At 41.4% G+C, this 22,109-nt stretch overlaps 1 protein-coding gene across 2 annotated transcripts in view; it reads left to right on the forward strand.

Annotated features, from left to right (window-relative positions):
* The window catches only part of LOC137131807 (homeobox protein Meis1-like), a 69,110-nt gene that overhangs the window by 42,716 nt on the left and 4,285 nt on the right, over positions 1 to 22,109 (forward strand). For both annotated transcript variants that reach the window (XR_010915040.1, XM_067513590.1), the window contains exon 9: positions 11,255 to 11,331. Coding sequence is in view for 1 of the 2 variants with exons in the window: in XM_067513590.1 (XP_067369691.1) it covers positions 11,255 to 11,331 (77 nt within the window). In the remaining variant the exon portion in view is untranslated. The remainder of the gene's footprint in view (positions 1 to 11,254; positions 11,332 to 22,109) is intronic.

A 22,109-nucleotide genomic window follows, 5' to 3' on the forward strand; every position in this document is an offset into this window, starting at 1 on the left:
CTTTTTTCTTTCCAATTTTTCTTTCTCTCTCCTTCTCCCCTCCCCCCTGCCCTCATATAATTTCATAGTTGGGAAAGTATGAAACAGTTCAGTGTGTGGTTTCATTGTTGTACGTCAGGATGATTGATGGCTTCATGCTGAAGCTGTGTTTCACAGTAGTTCTATTTTTCATTATCAGCTGTATGTGATAAGAGTGTGTGTGTGTGTGTGTGTGTGTGTGTGTGTGTGTGTGTGTGTGTGTGTGTGTGTGTGTGTGTGTGTGTGTGTGTGCGCGCACAAACAAAGGCCCAATAGCTTAGATGTGAAAAATCACTCTTGGTTTCGTACCCACTAATCAGTTTATAATCATCTGCAAATCCGAAGAAGAGGCTTGCTCCCGGATACACACAAACACACACACAATTTAACATAAGCTCTTAGTGGTGACGTCAGTGGCTGGGTGGGGTGTGGAGTTCCCCACCATCACTGTGGTATTTATTGGAGAGTGAGTGGCAAGTTGACGTGTGGAAGAGTCAGGGAAAAATGTTGTCATAAGTCTGTGGTTAACTTGATGGAATGCTTCTATCCTGCACTTAGAGATTAGCAACTGTAGCCTCTCATTCTGACTGTAAGCAAATACACAACCTCAAAAATACTTGCCCTTTTGGTTTAAAACTTCTTAAACAAAGCTTTGGGAGTAAAATGACTAACTTTCAAGAAACTGAGTTTAGCATAGCTGTGTGTCACATGATTTTGTTCAGACAGTGATATATTAAACCTGCTAAGTGTGAAATCACATTAGCGCTAGCTGTTAGTCCTGATCCATTAGACTGTGTTTGGTGATCCAGAGGATTGTGGGATCTTTTCTGGCTGGAGTCAGCAGCTCAATACCTTTTACTTACAGCAACTGCAGCAGCCTGCCCTAGATACATTTGGTGCGTGCATCTGTGTGTGATTGCATATGCACTTGTGCTGTTATTTTTGTGTGTGTGTTTCAGCTTCATGCCTCTTTCTGTAAGTGCTGTGAATGTGTGCAGGATTTTGTGTCTCCTTGTGTGTGTGTGTGCTCGATGGATCCTGTGGCTTTGCCATCGTGGTAATCAGTTTGCGCGTTGGCTGAACTAATTTATCAATTCAGTTCCTCCCACTTGTATTCTCTCCCATGCGTGCAGCCTCTCTTCCCTACACTTTGTCTTTGTTTCCCTCTCAGACAAAAAACTCTTCTTTCTGGAAAAACACAAGGGTTTCCTATCGTTTATGCACGCCTTTTGCCTGTCTGACTTTTTGCTCCCACTGTCACTTTCTTCCATGATGTCCTTTACGTCCATTTTGCTATAATGCACAGCTGTGCTGCCTTACATTTTAATGGCCTTGAACCATGATATTATAGCAATATCGTGTACTTGTGCAGTTTCAAAGGCAATAGGGAGGAAACGATTTATAGATGAGATGTTTTGTGATATGTATCCATTACTCAACATTTTACACCTACTTTTCTAACATTATCTTTTTTTTTTTTTGTAAAAAAGCTTATGATGTGTTATAGGCAGGTGGCATAGCAGCTATGGCCATAGGCTGGTAGAGTGTTTACACTTGGCTAGCTAACCCAAGGTCCCCCTGTGGAGGGTGATGGTCAGGTGTGTGTTGTAAGTGCATCTGTGAGACACACACACACGCGTATGCATGTGGGCATGTGTGATTGTTTGTTTGTTTGTGTGTGTCTGTGTGTGTCCAGTGGAGTGAGAAAAATCCTACCTAGCGAACCAGGTAGAGAATGCAGACAGGCAATAACTCATGGTAGAGGAGTCAGACAGAGCTGAGGGCTTGGAGAAGAGATTTAGTAAGAAACCCCACACTTATAAACACACTTTTTTCTCTTTTTAAGTCTTACTTCTTCTGTCCTCATTTGTTTTTTCTTTATTCATTCCGTTCTTCCAAAATGCTCTTTCCTTTTAAAATGGAATATATCGCAGTGAATATTTTTTTAGCTTTCTCCTTCATCCCTCCCCTTTCCACTCTTTGAGGCACGCTGTTGTGGTGTTAGCAATGGCAAAGGGAAGTGAACAGGGCAGAGGGTGCTGCTCACTTATTTGTTACGACAGATTAAGTCATTGATTTGTAAAAGCGGTGCACTGATGGAGAAGGCCCTCCACTGCTGAAGAGGAGGGGAAAATTCAGCTGAGGAGTAACAGCGAAAGATATTAAAATTGTAGGAAAAAGATGAGCAGCAAAGGGAGGAGTTAAGCGGAGGTGGAAGAAAAGACGAGAGAAAAGGAGAAAGCATGAGACAGTTAAGCAAAATGCTAAATATAGAACAGAGTGATGAAGGGGTTGGAGATGGGTGAGAAAGATGGGGAGATAGAGGGATGCAAGGAAGGAGGGAGGGGTGTAGGTGTACTCTGAATGACAGAGATGTCAGAGAAAGACAAGAAGGAGGTAGAGTAAGAACCTTCATCTTTCTGTAGCACTGGCTGTATCCTCCTCCGTCTTCTTCTTGCTACTCCAAAAAGCATAAGGGAGCAATTGTGAAATACTTTTACCCAGTTTCAGCATTCCCCCAGCCCAGGTCCTTAACCCCCCCTAAGGGGCTAACGGTGAGTTTCTAATTAAAACGTCGGGGGCAAAAGGGTAATTATGATAATAACATAATAATATTGCCAGGGTTATTAGAATGTTCTGTGGTCCCCAAATTGCTTCCTCAGAGAGATCAGATTTCAGTGGCATTACATAAAGTCAAATTTCCTTTAACGTCAGGTGAAATGAAATTTATTCCCCATTGGTTGAGGTGCAATCTGAGAATATGATTCCCTCTTGTATGTCAAGGATATAGAGTCTAAAAAAAACACATACACCCCCTCGCTGACTTTAAAGCCCAATTTAGTCAAAAGGCTTTATGTGGTTAGAAGGCCTGCTTGTTTAATACGTTTTGTTGCTTTGAACTCACCTGTAATAGCAAACTGTCTCACTGCAGCTCTGTGTCACTAGCCCCACGTTTTGTAGTAACAAAAGAACAGTTGCTTTTACAATTAGAGATCACTGCGAGAATGCTAGCTCCAAGCACTGTAGCTTGAAGCTAGCATGCTGGTGCTCCGAGGTGCATCCTGCTGTTTTTGCTCAGCTTTCTATGGTACCTGACTGGGATGAGGCTTTGTGGATCCCTCCTACTCCCCATTTACACACCCCCTCCATCCCAGGCAGCCCTGAGGCAGCCCACCTCCAGCTGTGGCTGCCGTTCACTGCGCCGCTTGGTGCGAGTACCGATTGCTTTGGAGTGCCTCCCCTCGCTCAAATAGGCAGTAATTACGGGCTTAAAGAGGTTTAGTGGTCCAGCAAACTACATAATCACCCCCTGAATTAGCCCCAGCTCATCAGCCTCAGTCCAACGAGCAACGCTTACCTCTAGCACTAGCTAGCATACTGCACCCCCTTCCCTTTATTGCACGGAGCGAAGCACAGCAGCAGGTGTTGTGCAACATCAGCCCCCCTTAATAAATGTAGCCTCCCCTGAGCGGGAATGGGGAGGACTAATGAAAGCACGCCCTCACTCTTACTAAAAGCATCCAGAGTACTGACAGTACACATACAGCATAATATAAAAAGTTTTCCTTAGTATGGCCAAGCCTCACGCTCTACATACTGTGTTAAATGCAACAATACTTGAGACTTGGTCATGTGCATACTTGATATAAGCTTTAGTATACAAATGGGCTAGAGACCCACCCAACTGTAAGGCACATGGATCCCTGTTCACACCCTGTAGCACAGCAACAGTGCCTACAGTGGAAGCTGCTGCCTTGCATTATGTTATGTGCCCTCAGAGTTTTACAAAAGTGACGAACAATACTAATCATCACTTATCATACTAGAGAAGCTTGTAATGCTGTACATTGTCTAATCCACTTTGTACTACAGCTTTAATGACACATTTTTCACCCCTTTGCCACACCGGCTAACTAGATTTATCTCATTCCCATAGGCAAGAGCGCTGTGAGATTTCCCTAAACCAACAAAAGCTGTTTTTTTGAGAAGGAAAATGCTCATTAATGAATGAAAAGCCCAAGAACATCTGTTTTTTTCCTCCATTTTCTTTCTCTAGGAGAGATGGAGAGATCTGATGACAAAAACAGTTTGGAAGGGGGTTTCTTTGTCATTTCTGGTGCATGTATCGAGGTTTTTAAAAAAAAGCTGTGGTGAATTATTCATGCTACAAGCTTTGAGTTGGTTTACCAAAGTTCAATGCCATAAAAGAGGATGCTTCTGCTTTTTTTGCGCTTTACAGCTCTGAGATGGAGGGCGTTTATTTTGCGCAGACTTTGCTGAGGGCACTCTGAAACTCTCATCCTTTAGTTGGTTCATTTTGAGCCTCTCAAAAGATCTGTTTTTGCTCTGTTTTGTTATTTTGCATCGGAGCAGCCTGAATCAGAGGAAATTAGGTTAGGGGTACTTTTTTCTGTTGTTTTGTTTGCTCTCACTCCCTTTTCTTTTTTTCTTTAATCCCCCCTTTCTCCCAGAGCCAGCTTTGTTGCTGGGTCCCTGCTCCCTAATGAAGTCAAAGGGATGTCAGTCGATGCCACCTACACAGTGAGGAATTTGAAATGGTGTAGTGCAGCGTGAGCACACACACTGAATGAGCAAGAAATTTGGGAAATTGGAAGCCTGTTGTAGGAGATACCACAGGCTTACAGTTTGGAACACTTGTTTTAAAGTCCGTTCATGCACAGGGTTCTGGGCATGTGTTGTTAGCATAGCAATGTGTGTGCATCCCCAAATTTTTAAGGTAATCTCATTCACATTTGGCCGGAGCAAGTCTACACTTCCAGTAAACTGTGTGTTTGTGGGTATGTGTGTGTGCAAGACAGTTTGGTATGATACTCTGATGCCCTTCTAACTAAAAGGCCTCTGGATTAGCCATCAGGCATTCCTGATGGGCAGCTCGATTTCCTCAGAGATTTGATCTGGGAATAGTGAGGGTAACAGTTCTGGTCAAGTCGAGGCTGCTCACTTTTAGGTACAGCTGGAGTCCGTACAAGTCAATAAGCAAACGTAATGAATCACTGTGTTTGTTGTCATCTGCTTGGCAATTCGAGTTGGTGGGGTTTACAATATCAGGACTGTGTGTGTGTGTGTGTGTGTGTGTGTGTGTGTCAGAAAAGCTTATTTTATCAAAACCTATGTTAATAATAACAGAAAATTACACACTACCCCTTGCACTTTCTGGCATCCTTGTGCCTTGTGGCAAGCCCCAACCATTTGGTGGTAAAGTAAGCTAACTCAAAATACCATTGACCCCCGTCTGCTATCCACAGATTGTGCAGTGTCATGGCCTCTCTTTAAGGGACATCACATGACTGTGACAGCGTATTATTTTCCTCTCTGTCCTGTTTAATGGTTGCAGTTTTATAAAGCTAATGTGGCGTGTCAAGCCTTTTTAATGTGTTGCAAAGAGGCTTGGGAAGTACGGCTTTAAATAGAAATATATGCAACGATAACATTGTAACACATATGCTAAGGAAAGAAACAAGGCTGTGGGGCTGAAGCGAGAATCGTAGACATTGAGAGAGGTTTATCAGTTAAATGTAGGCTTTCATTTAAAATGCAGTTTCTGATTCACATTATGTATTTTTAAATATTTCCACACGATAACCTTGGATTTATTACTTAGTTAAATTAGGGGTGAGTATTCACAAGGCAAAACACACAAGTGAAAAAGTGAAACTATTTGTAGCAGTGTGGGGAGGAAAGATACACAGAGAGAGAGAATAGGAGGAGAACTGGTATTGCTGAGGAGGCGGGATGAAGAGATGGGAGAACAGCAGCAAGATAAAAGACATTTCTGAAATAGCCCTCCCCTCGCGGTGAAGTGGAGCATCCCCAACAAGAGTGACTCAGACTTGTTTTTTCGTCTGTCTTTTCCTTCCCCCTTCTTATTGATACTGACAGACTAAGGTGAGGGTTTATATGGATTATTAGTTGCAGAAATAAGAACTCAGAAGTCCTGACCCTGAACTCAAAATCGCTCACTGATGTCGCTGAAGTTGAGTCTTTGTTACGTCTGTAAAAGTTGTGTCCTGCAAATATGATTTTAATTGATTAGTGTGACCTGTAAACATCAATGGTTCTTTCAGCACAATGACAGCCATGGGAAATTGGAAACCACTGTAGATTCGGGTTTCTGAAACATAAATGATAAAAGCAGGACAGGAAATCAGAGTCATGATAGAGAATCAACTAGTGTGTGAAAATGTATTAAATATAAATTGTATTCAGAATAAACATTAAATAACCCAATGCTGTAATTGCACTAATTTCTCTAACATGTTCAAGGCATAATTAGTAACGGTAAGAGTAGATATTTTTTCTACTGCCCTGTTTTTAATAGTTTTCTCCTGGGTTAGGCATGGGACAGTGGGAGTAAAGAGGGGTCTTGTAGAATATTTATGCTCCTATCTCCTTGTTAAACCCCTGGGGTTCCAGATATTCATTTCCATGTCTCCTTCCCTGCCTCCTTCTTCTTTGTGCCTCTTTCCTTCTTATCCTGCTCTTGTTCTTGTCTGAGGGGGTCAGAGAGGAAGACAGTCAGACAGGGAGGAGATGTTACTGATGCTCTCTTACTCACTCACCCACATACACATACATGTACTCTATATCAATGCAGTGGCTTAATTCTGATCCAGCACACACACACACACACTCTTAACACAAATGAACTCCTTAATTTAATCTCACACACAAAGCAAACTCTTTGAGCCTAATGGACTCACAAAGCTACGCATGTGCACACACGCAGGGATTGATAAGGAGTGAGCGAGTGAAAACACACATCCCTCCTGGCACACACACATGCTCACAGCCCAGCAGAGGTTGGAAATTCTCATGAAAGGAGTTGTATATTTGGAGAAGACATATCATTAAGATAGGCGGAGGAAAGAGGGAGGGGAGGGAAGGATGCACAGAAACTTTCCATCTGCTCTTTTACAGAACATGTTATTGCTTTTCTCACTGAGGGCCTTTCTCTCTCTCAAGCCACTGAACCACAGCCAAAGGCCGTTAAGAGACACCAGAATCACTCTCAAACAATATTAAAACTGGCCGACTTGTTGCTATGCGAGAAGCTAAATCACAGTGTTTTGACAGATAGGAGCTAATTTGGTGGTTTAGAAAAAGAGGAGGACAAAAACAGTTTTAATGTACTGGCTTTCTGACCGTCTTTCCTGGTAGTTCTTGCATTACATTGAAACTGAATTGGTACTGATGCATTTGTATGTAACAGCATTTTCATGTCATAGCTGGTATTAAAGTGTAACATTATATAGTGCTTGATAGCTTAGGCCGTCTGATTAATCACATGGCCCTTTACTTTTGGTTACTTTCCATTACTGGTAGGCTGTGTGTTATAGACAGAGAGCAGTCGTGCCACCAAGCTTATTTTTCTACTAGAACTGCTCCTGAGACTGAGATTTTGCGTGTGTCTGTTTGTGTGTAACTAGCTGTATAAATCTGTCTGCCAGATTGTGCTTCCTGGGAAGTTTGAAGGAGGAAATCTTTGAAAAAGGGTGTATTTGTGCTGTATTGTGGCCCCTGGCATAGCCATAGCCCCCTGATATCACGAGGCAGACACTCTTGCTTCCACAGATCTGCAACATGTAGAATAGACGCGTTGATTTTTTTCCTTGGGTCAGTCAGATTTTTTTAAGATGAAAGACCTAAAACACGTTGATCACATGAGTAGCTTTACTATGTCAGCAGATAGCGTGTCTGAAAGTAAAATGTTGACATAAACCCAAAATAATTCTAGTTAAAATTATGGTTTTCCCACTTTCAACACACACGGCAGGCGAGTGGCGCCCCAGATCTGCAGTTATTTTAATTCTGTTATCATCTGATCAGTCTGACACTATGACACGCACACACACGCACGCACACACACACACACACACGCACGCACACACACAACAAATGGATGGACAGTTCGCATTCATGTATGCCCCCCCCAGCCCACACACACAAAAGGCACAAAAAAGGGGTTGTAGAAAAGAAGTGGACATGAATTTGGCCGGAGGCGACAATGCAATTATAACTTAGCGCATGAAATTAGCCTCCTTGTGTTCCCATTCCCCCACAACCAATCACATGGACCAGGGAAGGCTGGGGAAAAAGAAATCTGTCTCCTTGTTTTGTGTGCTGGGTTGCCCCAGCATTAAACACAATCCTGTTCATTATGCACTGAAAAAACTGTAATGAAAAAATGAAAACACTGGCGCCGCACTGATTTTGCATGTCTGATTGACTATTAAGTGTGTGAGTGTTTGCGCGCAGGTTTGTGTTAAACTGTATATTTTATAGAGCCGCCATATGTGTGGTGCCTATTGTTGGTCATAATAATGTGGAATGATACTGTAACTAAATAAATGTCAGGGTCCTGTTAGCTTGTTTCTATTCTTAATAAAAATGTAAATTCAATATTTGTTGTTGGTGCTAAACACATGCAGCCACTCCCTCATTTGAGTTTTATGTAAAAGAATAAAATTATATAGGGGAATGTTTGGTATAACTGGGTATAGCTACTGCTGCACTGCACTTATGTTGTGCTCTTTTATTTTCCTTAAAATATGCAAAGTAAAAGGACGTTTTAATGTGTTGTAATGATACAGAATACTGGTGCTGGTCATTTAATTAGAATATCTTCACAAAGTTAATGTATTTAACTAATTCCATTCAAGAAGTGAAACTTATATAATGTATACATTCATTCCACACAGACTGATATATTTCAAGTGTTTATTTCTTTTAATTTTGATGATTATAACTGACCAAGTTACAATAATCTGCCAAGTCCTGTTGGAAAATTAAATCTGCATCTCCATAAAGTTGGTCAGCAGCAGGAAGCATGAACTGCTCTAAAACATCCTGGTATACAGCTGCATGGACTTTGGACTTCAGAAAACACAGTGGAGCAACACTAGCAGATGACATGGCACCAAACCATCACTGACTGTGGAAACTTTACACTGGACCTCAAGCAACGTGGATTTTGTGCCTCTCCTCTCTTCCTCCAGACTCTGGGACCCTGATTTCCAAAGGAAATGCAAAATTGACTTCCATCAGAGAACATAACTTTGGATCACTCAGCAGCAGTCCAGTCCTTTTTGTCTTTAGCCCAGGCGAGATGCTTCTGACACTGTCTGTTGTTCGAGAGTGGCTTGACACAAGGAATGCAATAGCTGAAACCCTTGTCTTGCATTTGTCTGTGCGTAGTGGTTCTTGAAGAACTGACTCCAGCTGCAGTCCACTCTTTGTGAATCTCCCCCACATTTTTGAATGGGTTTTGTTTCACAATTCTCTCCAGGGTGTGATTATCCCTATTGCTTGTACACTTTTTTCTACCTTCTACCATCTTTTGCTTCCCTTCGCCTTCTATTAATGTGCTTGGACACAGAGCTCTGTGAACAGCCAGCCTCTTTTGCAATGACCTTTTGTGTCTTGCCCTCCTTGTGCTAGGTGTCAATGGTCGTCTTCCCCATGATTGTCTAGCCTACAGAACTAGACTGAGAGACCATTTAAAGGCCTTTTGCAGGTTTTTTTGAGTTCATTAGCTGATTATAGTGTGGAAAAATCCTTTCTTTGTATTGGTCTTAAGTAATATTCAAATTTTCTGAGATACTGAATTCGGGGTTTTAATTAGTTGCCAGTTGTAATCATCAAAATTAAAAGAAATAAACACTTGAAATATATCAGTCTGTGTGGAATGAATGTATACATTATACAAGTTTCACTTTTTGAATGGAATTAGTGAAATAAATTTACTTTGTGAAGATATTTTAATTATATGACCAGCACCTGTATATGGGATTAGCTCACATTTTATGTTTTACTTTAGTGTGAAAGAAATCACTGCATACTAGGTTATTCATACCCTGATATGTAAAATGAAAACACTCCTGCAGGATAGATCATCAAGCAATATTTTGTGCTCCTTTTTAGTTATTTACGGATATTTCCTTTCTTTTCTAAATGTATACATGGCATTTTGGAAGATGCATAGTTCTCCAGTTTGTGCTATCCCTTCAACATGCTTCCTCCATCCACTACTCCTCCCTCGTCTCCTCCTCTTTTATGGCCTGCCTATGGTTTTCAGCACAGTCCATGTCTTGTCTTAGTCATGAACAGCACTTTGTCCTCTGCGAACAAGGCTCTGTGCAACTGTGATACCACCCCACTCTAACATAAATCAACACAATCCCCAAGTTCACATTTATCCAATTTATTCATTCTATATATTTAAACAGGTGGCCCAACGTTAACTGTTTTCAGCTGGCTGGCTGCTGGAGTAGGGAGAGGAGTCAATAGTTTATATTTAAATGCTGGGGTTGAAGTCAATTTGGGTTATCTTTCCAATGACTTAACCACTTGTTTATCCATTTGTGTGTCATTTAGGAGCCTTTAATTCAATGAAAAAATAGTATCAGAGGAAGGCAATTTATCTTGTGTCAGTGCAAATCATCATTTGCCGTAATCATGTCCAATCTCTTAAAAAAAACAATGTGACTGGGCTTGAGAGTTAAAGATAAAAACAAGATGTAGTGGTACATATTATGTTTAAGATTAGAAGACTTACAATTGGATTAAAGGACTTGCTGAGGTGGCATTGTGTAATTTGAGGAAAATTCTTAATGTTTCTTCTAATCTAAGTTATCTCAGCAAAGTGGCAAACTTAACAAAGCCACATGCAGTAATGATAAAAGCAACCAGCAGCAATAAAGACTAGATTTTACATTCTCTTTTCTGTATTCCACTGGGTTAACCTTACATATTCCCAGCTCACTGATTACATATGCAGTGGGGCTGAAAGGGGGGCCGTTGACGCGAATATATTTGTGTAAGAGGCTGCCTAATTACCAGAGCTGGTTCTTCACTTCACTTAACTTTCTAATTGGCTTGCCTTTTTGGCTGCCATTAATTACAAGATTTCATATTCCATTAATGATCGGGGGGTGGGGGTGGGGGGTGGAGGCATTAATGTGCTCACACACTCACACATGCTCGTAGTCTATATCCAGATAGACATACACAGGCACATACTGACACCTACGCACCAGTGATCATGAGCACACGTCTCATTTTCTATCTTTCATTATGCAGTGTGTGTGTGTGTAACCTGTGCCCTGCAACATCTCTTTCTCTACTAAAAGGCATATCAAACCCTTTTTCAACAACAAGAAGCTTCATTAAACAATTTGTGGTCAGCCTTTTTCTTATACATGTTTCTCTCCTGCAGCATCCCTACCCGTCAGAAGAACAGAAGAAACAGCTGGCGCAAGACACAGGCCTCACCATCCTACAAGTGAACAACTGGTAAGTCATTTTAGAGTTTACATGTAGTCAATTTTAGGGATTTGACCCCCCAGGCTATTCTAGTTCTTAATGATCGGAATAAATGCCTACACTCCACCTCTATTTTCACCCTGCACACACACACAGCAACATACACACCATTTACCGAATCATCCTCACCTAGATCAATTCATAAAGAGATATAGCCTGGAGTGATATATATTTTTCCCCCCCTAAACCAAACTCCCTAACTCAGCCCAAACACGATCATCCACGTTAATTAGGAGTCCAAGTATCATCTGAAAACATCCAATAAAATCATCCAACTTGCACAAGTTATACAAGACCGATCACTAGAAAAGTGGTAGCTTTGAGACTAATTACAGGGGTTTACTCTGGCTGACTTATTTTGGGGTTTGTGGCTTTTCGTAGCTGCCTTTACCCGTGATTAACATTTCTTTTAATCAGTCAGGGAACATGTTGCTTACCATCCGTTCTCTCTTTTAAAACTTTAGGATTTATTCCCAGTTTAAGTTCCGTCAATTTTCCTTTAAAAGATAATTAAACATGTGATTTATTGGCAATATTTACAATAACATTACTGCAACAAGTATGGTTAGTTACTTTTTAGCACATTATACCATGGACTGCTTGTTTTCCTTTGATCATTGTTGTGTTGAAGGTAATTTTATTGAGTGTTCTCTGACCATAAATCATTTTACACATCAATATTTAGTACTATTCAACATGCATATGGCATTTTGAAGTTGTCCTTGTTAACAAGGAGCCTAGCTTAGAAATGCTAGGCCTGATAGCTAACCTGCCTTTACACATTAGTGCTCTGTAAGTGCCAAAATGCCTGTTAATTAGGCACAAGTGTGACTGGCCAGGGCCATAAAATAAGGTTGCTAACTAGCTGTTTTAACCTTAGGTAGCACAGTAAAAGGTAGAAAGGGGCCCTATGTCCTTGTACAGCTAGTTTTATCAGAGACATGGCTATCAGCACATGCTTAGTGTTATTAGCCATGTCTAATTAAAGGGGCTGGAGTCTGGGTAACTGAGGCAGGGCCCAGGCAGAGGGCGTTTGATCTGAGTGGCCCTTAAAATAATCCTTGAAAGTATCAGTCAGTTGCTGAGTATGAGCATGAAAGTGGAGACTCCAGAAAGGCAAAGAGCAGCAGAAGGAGAGAGAGAGTTAAAGAGTCAGATGGAGTGAAAAATAGATGAAGGGGGAGAGAAAAATAAGGGGAGAGGGAGAGAAAGAGATGAGACATGATAAATCCCCCATTACCAGCAGTCTAATGATGTTAACAATATTCCCAGCCATTGTTCAATCTGAGACCTCGGAGACAGAGTGACGTTAGATTAGGGTATGGTGTATCAGTCTATGGAGAATTCATTTTATACTGGGTCGAAAACAACACACACACACAAAGGCAGAAAAAAAGCCTCCTGACCAGAGGGAACCCTGTAGAGGTTATCAAATCACGTGACTTCTCTGAAATCCGCAGGGGATCAATTCTTACAGCTGAGATAAAGCAAAGATGTGTGTGTGTATGATTCAGATAGTCACATGAACAGTAGCTTGGTCACTTAAGGCTGACTGTGTGCACTCCTTCTGTTTTATTTTTATTGGTGGGGGGATAGCAACACACCCCGAAGGTGTGTGTGCATATTTGTGCAAGACTAACATACACTATGTAAATCGTGGGAGGTTAATCTTAGTTTGTGGAAGGTGTGTGTGTGTGTGTGTGTGTGTGTGTGTGTGTGTGTGTGTGTGTGTGTGTGTGTGTGAAAGAGAGAGAGATGAGAACCGGGGGTGGTTAATCTAAGGGGTATTAGCTGTTAAACCCTGCATGCTGGGATCCTACTGCCCCCTCATTTTGTTGTATACCAGTGTATGTGTGTCTGTGTTTGTGTATGTACAGTCTTGTCCACGGGCATATTTCCATGCATGGTTGTTTGAGTGAGCAGGAGTACATTGTAGCATGGAAGAGTGATCAAGGGGGGAAATAATAAAGTGAAAAGAAGAGGTGATGGAGAGATAAAGGCAAAGAAATAGAGAAAAGGAGAGAATGAGGGGCAATAACGGAGGAGACAGAGGTAGAGGAAAAAGAAACAAGATGAGACCATCATAGAGAGAGCGAAAAAGAAAGAGGTTATGTTAGGGAAACTGCCATTTCACAGGCGTGTTGTGCTGGTTGGGAAGCCCCGTCATTGGGTGTCTCCATAGCAACCCCCGGTGATGTTACCTCCTGACCCACTGATTTAGTGAAGTCAATTTCCCTAGCTGTGATTCCGCTTGTCACTGCTGTTAAAGAACACACACACACACACACACGCAAACATGCATGCATGTCTAAATTCTCCAAGTTACACACACACCCTCATGCCAAATCAGATCTGCCACTGTGAAATCAAGCCAAAGAAGACTTCAAAAAGCATAAAACACTAAGTGGAAGTGTGTTTCATGGTTGCATGCAGGCCATCAGTGTTGAACTTATGTTTTATGGCTACAGATGAACTGTGGGCCATTCATGTTTGTTGCTGTCCCAAGGGAAAGACCTAACGAAGAAAAACATGTACATCAGAAATAAAATACATAGTGCAATCTTGTCACATGTTCCAGCACAGAATATTATAAACTTATACAGTCTTCTATCTCTGTCTCTCTCTCGCTGACCCCCCCCCCCACACACACACACACACACATACACACATACACACAGACACACAGACACAATCTCTTAATTGACACATGTACAATGTGCTTTTATTTGCATATACTGTACAATCTCTCATGCACACATGGTCTTTCTCTCTTATCTCTTTCTCACTTTCAAACACACACACACACAGACAAACACACCATAGATGTGTTAACACACATGTTGGTGTGTATTATTGATGAGCGAGCATGCAATAGGGCTCAGCAGATTAAATAAAAATGCTAAAGGCCGGCAAGGGGCACAGATCGCTCATGAATTATTGGCAGAAATACCCTGCACTAGGGAATCTCAATTTGAATAGAGAAAGTGTGTGTGTGTGTGTGTGTGTGTGAGTGTGTGAGAGAGAGAGAGACTGAGAGAGAGTACATGTCTTTATGTAATTGCATAAACAAATTTTAGTTTGAATAGTTGTGAGGGCATTTTGTCCAGTACTTGAATCATGAACATTTTAGGCTTCTGGCTAGAATAAGGTTAGGGTTCGAGTAAGGGTCAGCATTCAGGTTAAGGTAAGAGGTTAGGAAATGCATTATTTCAAAATGTGTCCTCACAAGCATGTACGTGTGGTAATGCATGCTCACATTTACACAACAGAATCGTATGTAGAGAATATACTCATGCTTTACACACCCAAAGCCAAATACTTGACACATTGTTACTTAAAAGTCTTTGGAGTGTAGGTGTATAAACACACACACATAATTGCAAAGTGACGCACACAGTTTCTGGACAGGTATGGAATGTGTACGTAGCATTTAAATGTATTGTTTCTCCACACCCATACAGAAATAAGTCTGAACACAAATGAACACACTTACTCAAATACTTGAGGTACCCTCTCTTTAACATTTTTAACATCTTTTTACATTTTTGATGGCGATCAATTTGAAACTTTTATGCAACCAAAACAGCTGAAACTTAAGAAAATATTCCACAGCAATTTTGGAACAACGACAAATATTCAGATCTGTGTATGTTAGACAAACTAAAGTTCTTTACACAGTATGTAAATATATGAATCTGTAAAAGAAAATAGTCAGTAATCACACCAGAAAAGCACTTGGCAACAACACTGTGCACAAGTGTCCAGTTCAACCCTTCACCTGCTGAAACCATTCTGAACACTAACAGCAGCTAAAAGCTCAAAGCATGTAAAATAAAATGTCTTTTGCTACTTTCTTCTTCCCTGGCTTCAGTTAGTTTCTCTCTGCTAAGTTCTTCTAACGCTTCAGTGATGTAAAAATCAATGGCGAGGTCATCAGGTTTTCCTTGTTGGCTGCCCCTCCCTTTCCTGCCTGCAATTTAATAATGCCCCTTTAAAGGCAGTGTTTAAGCCCCGTCGAGCGATTGTTTTGTCAATAAGACCTCCTTTTACGAACGTCTTAAAAGCATGGACAGGGAGAGAACGAGAGAGAGAGAAAGAGAGAGAGGTAGTATTTAACAGGGCAGAGTGGATGGATGGTGAGGATACTTAGGAAGGAGCTGCGTGGCATGTGCATATACGTTGCTTATCAGGTTTCTAAAAAGAGGGGAGGGAGAGATATGGGGGGGCAAATAAGTGAGGGGCTGAGAGTACGAAGAAGATGGAAAAAAATGGATGGAGAAGAAATACAGATTTCTTTTTTTTTTTTTTTTTTTGTACATGCAATTCTGATGCATGCCCAAATTGAAATGAAACAATAATTCTGCTTTAGTAACCATTTGGATCATTTTTGTTTTTGACTTGTAAGCTATGTTAACATTGTTAGGAATGCTCTGACAAACAGGAAGGAAAGAGAGAGAGATGATCAGAAAGGTTTTAAAAAAAAGTTTAAAGACCAAAATCTTAGTTCAACTTTGACCTGTTGCTACAATAGTGCATGTGCAGTTTTCATCTGCTAGAGGATTTTTGTATTTTCAGCCAATTAAAGTAGTTTAAAATCTGGCTAAAGTATTTGTTATCAACCTGTTTGATCTTCTGATAGATCTGGTAAAGCTTTGGAGTGCACACCAATAAAAACGATTGTCCAAAACTACATAAATATAACCCAAGGCTTATCCTTTAAATAATATGAGAGAGTGTGGTAGAGTGAGATGAGTCCTATGATTCAGTGTGTTGACAAGCCAGAGAGAAAGAGAGAGAGATGCTGGAACTTGTTCACAGAAAGCCTACTGAGGTGTGTGTTTTGGAATTAGCTGCCCAGTTTCAGTCCATGCCCTAAAGCCTGTTTCATACACTGCAGCTCTGTTAGTGTGCTTCAGCCTAAAACTCCCTGACATTACAGCAAATTACACACACAAATAATTGAACACACACGTTTTCACTCAATATGACCTCAGCCTCAGATTTCAACGCTAATTTAAAATGTGAAAATAATTTTTAAAAAAGTGTTTTTGAAAAGTGCTGCTACTGATAGCTTTATACAGCAACCTTTAGCCTGTGCGGACATGATCCTGTATTTACTGTATCATGTCAACAGAAATGTTTGTAGACGTGGGTGTGCTCGCACACATATAGGTGTCCATGTGCAAAGACACTCTGAAGCAAACAGTAACCCCCCACCTCTCCCACCCTTTTTAACAGTATGCTGCCGGAGGCCAAACCTGAATTTCTCTTCGTTCGCTTCTCTGCGTCTTCTTTACTCCCTCCTATTTTCTCCAAGCTCTTCTTTGCTTCCCAGCCTCCCTTTGTAGTAGAGAAGCGGTTGTCAAAAATGTGAAAAGCGCATAAGAACATAAATGTATGGGTCTGTGTTGTAGCACACATGGTCACTGACTTACTTGCCGCCATTAGTCAGTTGTTGTTCTCATGCTCATCCTTACTTGTGTTAATCGAAACACTGATGTGAAGTGATTCAGTGGGGACGCAGAGCAAGTGTTTTGTGCCAATTTAAATATCTAGGAAAAATAGGACACTTACTTCATTGATTTCATGCAATTAAATAAGTGATGTTTCTATGTAAAGAAATGACAGACAAAGCATGGCATTAAGAAACTAACAGACATGCTGGCATCTCCCTTGTAATTCTTGAAAAATTGATTTCATATTTAAATATATAAATCAAGCATGTAAATTGCATCTAAATTCCTGAGAGCACATCCATTTTTTCTCTTTCGTGTTCCTCTTTCCCATACTTCCAATCCACTATGGTTTTTGCTGACTGTGGATGTTGACTACTTAAAAGTGCCTTTAGTAGTTTCTGGGCAGTCTGAGGGATCCCCATTGCGATGGCTGCTGTGAGCCAGCGGGGGGAAATGACATGCACACAGACAGGATGTGATACGGGCAGTATGGGAAGGATTTAGGTCAACCAATGTGTTTGCAGCAGTCCTCAATGCAAGCCCTGTCAGCAGCACTCGCTCTGTTTAGACACTGTGGTCATCTGTGTGTGTGTAAAGTAAGCTTTTTGGGGGGTTGCTAAGCTTTTGTGTACGCCGTGTACAAAAACACAATGTCTGTATTTACGTGTAAAATACATATGTAGTCACTCCCCTTCAGATTACCTAAGAAACTGCACGCACGCACACACATACAGAGCAAGTACTGCTGACTGAGCATCAGCATGCACACAGAACAACACATTGTCACTCGATCACACACAGAGACACATAGATGCACATACATTTCGATCCAAGCCCTAAGGCTAAAGGACACAAACTCCGTCCAATGTTGTGTTTGTGGAGTGGGCAGCACAGGACAGCCATGTTGTTTCTGGGTAAAGCCAGGCTTCCAGCCATACCATCTCTCTGGCATTGATGGATGACTGGCTAACAGAGTCCAAGACTGACTGAATGAATGTGAAGGGAACCAGGACCAAAGATAAAGAAAGTGAAGGAGAGCACGTGTGACAGCTACATTCCGATGTCTTATTCTGCGTCTCTATTTCTTTGTGCTTTCTTCTTCTTTGTTTTGTATTGTACAGTTTGTTTCCACTTGTCTCTGTTTCTCAACCATTTCTGGCCCCTTTTGTCTCCCACCCCTCTGTTTATATTTTGCCTTTTGGCAAGTCCTATTTAGAAGACAGCAAGTGTTGCAATACCAGCCCAGTCAGAGCCAATAAGTTCATGTAGGGTTTTCAAGAGGCCAGCATTTTTTCTCTAACTCTGTGAGGCACCTGGTTGTCATGGACACACACACATATACACAAAACACACACACTCTGAGCTCTTATCCAGAGTGTGTGTGTGTGTGTGTGTCTGCACGTCTTCTTACCCAGCCTGTTGCTCTACTCTGTAAAACCAGCTTTAGTGGTAGATTCATGTCTCACTTAATGGACATGCTCTTGTGTAGTAGAGCAACAGGGAGTGTGTGTGTACATACTTATATTTTATGTGTGTGCAGTAATGGGGATTAAGTGACCCCATGGTTGCTCTCAGTCTAAAGCTCCTTTTTAAATTTCACACTGTTTTCTTATGTTTCTCTCCATATGTGGCACTGAATCCAACTAATCCACCTCATGTTAGTAGCTGGATCAGCAAACCCGCATGTACTAAATGTGCATTTGTGTCAGTGGGTGTGTCTTTTCATAGCTATGCATGGTTCAGGAAGTGTTTGCCTGCCAGTAAAGACTTCTATGTATTGCTAAATAAAAACACAGGACTCCTATCTTATGGCCTAGCTGAAGCCAAATACTACTTCGACTTTTAACTCTACGTGACCTCACTGCAACCTCTCCTGTCAAATGTGTCCAATTTTTCTGTATATTTTTTTAATGCATCCGTGCATGTAAGAACATGCATCCATGTTTATGTCTGTCTCAGTGCCTTAATGCAAGGGTAATATCAATGGAACCACACCTTCTACATAGGCCTAATCTCTTTCTATAGAAGGGGACTGAGATGCAAAAAGGATAATGGGAATAAACTGGTTCCATGCTTTGTGTGTAGAAGACTTATGGACCTACAACATGTAGCTTTGTGTAGCCATTTGATTGGTCGGAGCAGTTTTGGGAAAAACTGTGGTAATCATGCTATTTGTAAACAAGTGAGCGCATGTAGCAGAATGTGTACCGCGGAGTACATTCTTAACTGCATGTGTGCATTTAGGTTTGTACGTGTTGAAAGCTGCACAAACCAACACAGTCTCTTTGCACAACATTAGACATGGCTTATTTCTTTTTTTTTGCACGATTGACATGTCAAAGCTTAACATTCCTGACAATCATTGGTTCCCAGCCTGGGTTCAGGACTCACCCAAATAGCCCCAAGGCACATCTGAGGTGGTCAGAGGATGATGGAAGGCGTAAGAAGGAAAACCTATACTCTCTTACACACCATTATGTTAATTTCTCTGATTTTTATTTTCCTTTTGTCTTCTGGTTAAAATGCTGAGTCCACAAACTCAGATGAGAGGTCAAGCGTCATTTTAAAAGCCTAAAATATTGAGAACTACTGTTCATGTCCAAAGTTGTTGTGGATTTGTGTACAAATAGAGTTCAGCAAGCAACCATGTTAGATTATTTAAACTAATCTGAAGCATCTAATCAAAGCATCTAACCTGAGAATCACACCAAGGAAGAGAGAAAGAGAGTGAGGGAGGGATGTGGGAAAAACCAAAGGAGGTGATTTATGAGTTAACTCATCAACGGAAGGAACAAGGGGAGAAAGTCATAACTTTAATTCCCTCACACACACCCACATATACATGTACGAGTGCACTGCTACCCCCTGCTGTGCATAAGAGAATAAGTGAGCGCTATAATAAAATAACTAATTACTTAAGAAGATGGAGATGTACTGGGACACAGGATGAGGTAATAAAGTTCTGCAGGGATACAATAGGTGACAAAGGAATGGGAAAGGGGTTTCTGCATTAGCTCTAACTTGTGCAGCTCCACTGCTTTGCTGTAATATTTGGTATTCAATAATTTTCCTTTTAAGAACTGCAGGAAAAATAATTCAGGTAAAATAAAATTTTAGATTGCATAAGAGTGTGTGTTCACCAGTAAGTAGGAAGGATATATGGGCAAGGCGTTAATTGTGGTTGAGCAGCAGACAATCGATGCTAGCCGCGCAGTGACAAGATGATGATAAGCTACATGATTCTACCCGTCAGAGCTTGCTTTCTTTTTAGTGCTTTTAAATCACATTGATTGGCAGGAGGGAAAAGTGTGTGGTTACAGTTATTTTAAGCAGCTCTTAGATTTGAATATGCATGTAAACCTCTGTCAGCATACACTGCAATCTAATGCCCAGGTCCTTGGGTGAGCATGTGCACGTGTGTGTGCATGTGCATGTGTCTAAGTAATGCTGGAATAACCAGCTGTGTTTAAATCTTAAGTGTTTGCGAGACTGGGCATGTGTGTGCACATTCTCTCAAATTACTAATATAATATTGGTAGTGAGTGTAGAGGATTTGTGTATATACAGTATGTGTGTTTCAGGGGGTCTTATATTACTAATATAATATTGGTAGTAGGCTCAGGAGATGTGCGTGTGTGAGTATGTGTGCCACAGAAATTGAGAACTCCACCTGAATTTAAATCAACGAGCTCGCAGGGTAACCTTTTGTATATCCAATCTGCATCTTTCCACTGCTCGTTATTAAATTATCCCCTAATTGGTCACGCAACAAAGGCAGCTGATGAAAAAGACAATTTCTTGCTTTTAATTGGGCATTTCACGTGTGCTTCGTGTACACCTGTGTGCTGCTGCCGCAACTCGATCTGTGTGTGTGCGTGCGTTTTGGGTGTAATGAGAATGGGACATTGGCAAGGGCTTGGCAGACGCCGTCGTAATCAGTTCCACTCCTTCCAGAGCAGAAGGGAGAAGGGCGGGTGGATTAATCCAGACATTAGCAATCTCAGAAGGAGAAATAGATTGGAGGTAAAACAACAAAGAATAAAATCCCCCGTCTCCTTACATGAGTCCTGAAGAGCCGAGTTCAGGCCGAACACATGGCAAACATGGTTTGTGATCCACTCTAGTATGGGTGCATGCATGTGTCAAGCAACCTTTGACAAAGTTTGCACAATATTGGATCCTGTCTTGAACTAAAGAAAGCTACATTTCATTTAATCCTTTTCTTCTTCCCTGTCTTTTGTCTTTTGATGTTTTTTGACCAACCTTAGGTGTACCACCAGTGGTGTGTCACTGCAAAATAGCCCGGCTATTGTTGCACTGAGCGGAGCTGAATAGTGCAGTTCATTGTGTTGTGATGGGAGGCAGGGGAATGAACAGGCTATAAACACTGGCCCTATAACACCCAGGGGTCGTGCAAAGGTGAAGCCTCACTCCCTCTAATAGAGGAGCTCCACTTCTCTCTCTCTCTCTCTCTCTCTCTCTCTCTCTCTCTCTGTCACTTTTTATCTCTCTGTGTCTTCTCTCTCTTATTTCCTCTCTCGATTCCCCTCCTTTCTCTCCCTCACTCAGTCTCTCTCTCTGTCAGCTTATTAATGGTCACAGTAAGAGTGTCTGGTTTGCAGACCAGAGCCCCTTGCCTTATTTTCCCACTCTCTCACTCCTCCTTCCCTCCCATTCTCCCACTCTCCATCGCTCTGTTCCCTTGGCTGCTATTATGAGAGGCATTTTATCCTTTGTTCCAGCCCCCATGGTGCATCTGGCCTCAGATATGGGGACGACGGGGACAGGAAACCGGCAAGAGTTTTTGTGAGGAGGAGGGGGTTTGGTGGGTTTGTGGGTTCGTTGCTGGGAGGCGGACTGCCAGTTTCCACCATACAGGGAAGGAATGATAAGGAGGGAGTGAGCAGGAGAAGGAAACAGATACAGAGAGGAACAGGGAGGGAGTTATGATAGGCAGCATCACTGTAGTTGTACTTTTAGGAATAGTATTGATAGCAGCCATTGTAGGTCTAGTAAAAGTGTTTTAGAATTGTCATTTTGTCAATTTTGTCCTCAGACTAAATAAACACTAATGTTTATATATATATTTTAGGGTCACTTCAAATTTCAAGTCCACTGAATTCTTCCCTGACCCAGTTGTACCAGAAACAAATGCTGGACTTTCTAAGAATTGCACCCCTATTGCCAAAACAACCTCCTTTGTTGCATCAGTGTGTTGTGGTGGGAGGAACGAGGACCCAGGTTTTGGAGGAGATAAATTTAAAAAAGAAGGAAAAAGTGAGAGAAAAAGGG

Source organism: Channa argus, chromosome 1, assembly GCF_033026475.1.
Source record: "Channa argus isolate prfri chromosome 1, Channa argus male v1.0, whole genome shotgun sequence".
In the NCBI taxonomy this organism is placed as follows: Eukaryota; Metazoa; Chordata; class Actinopteri; order Anabantiformes; family Channidae; genus Channa; species Channa argus.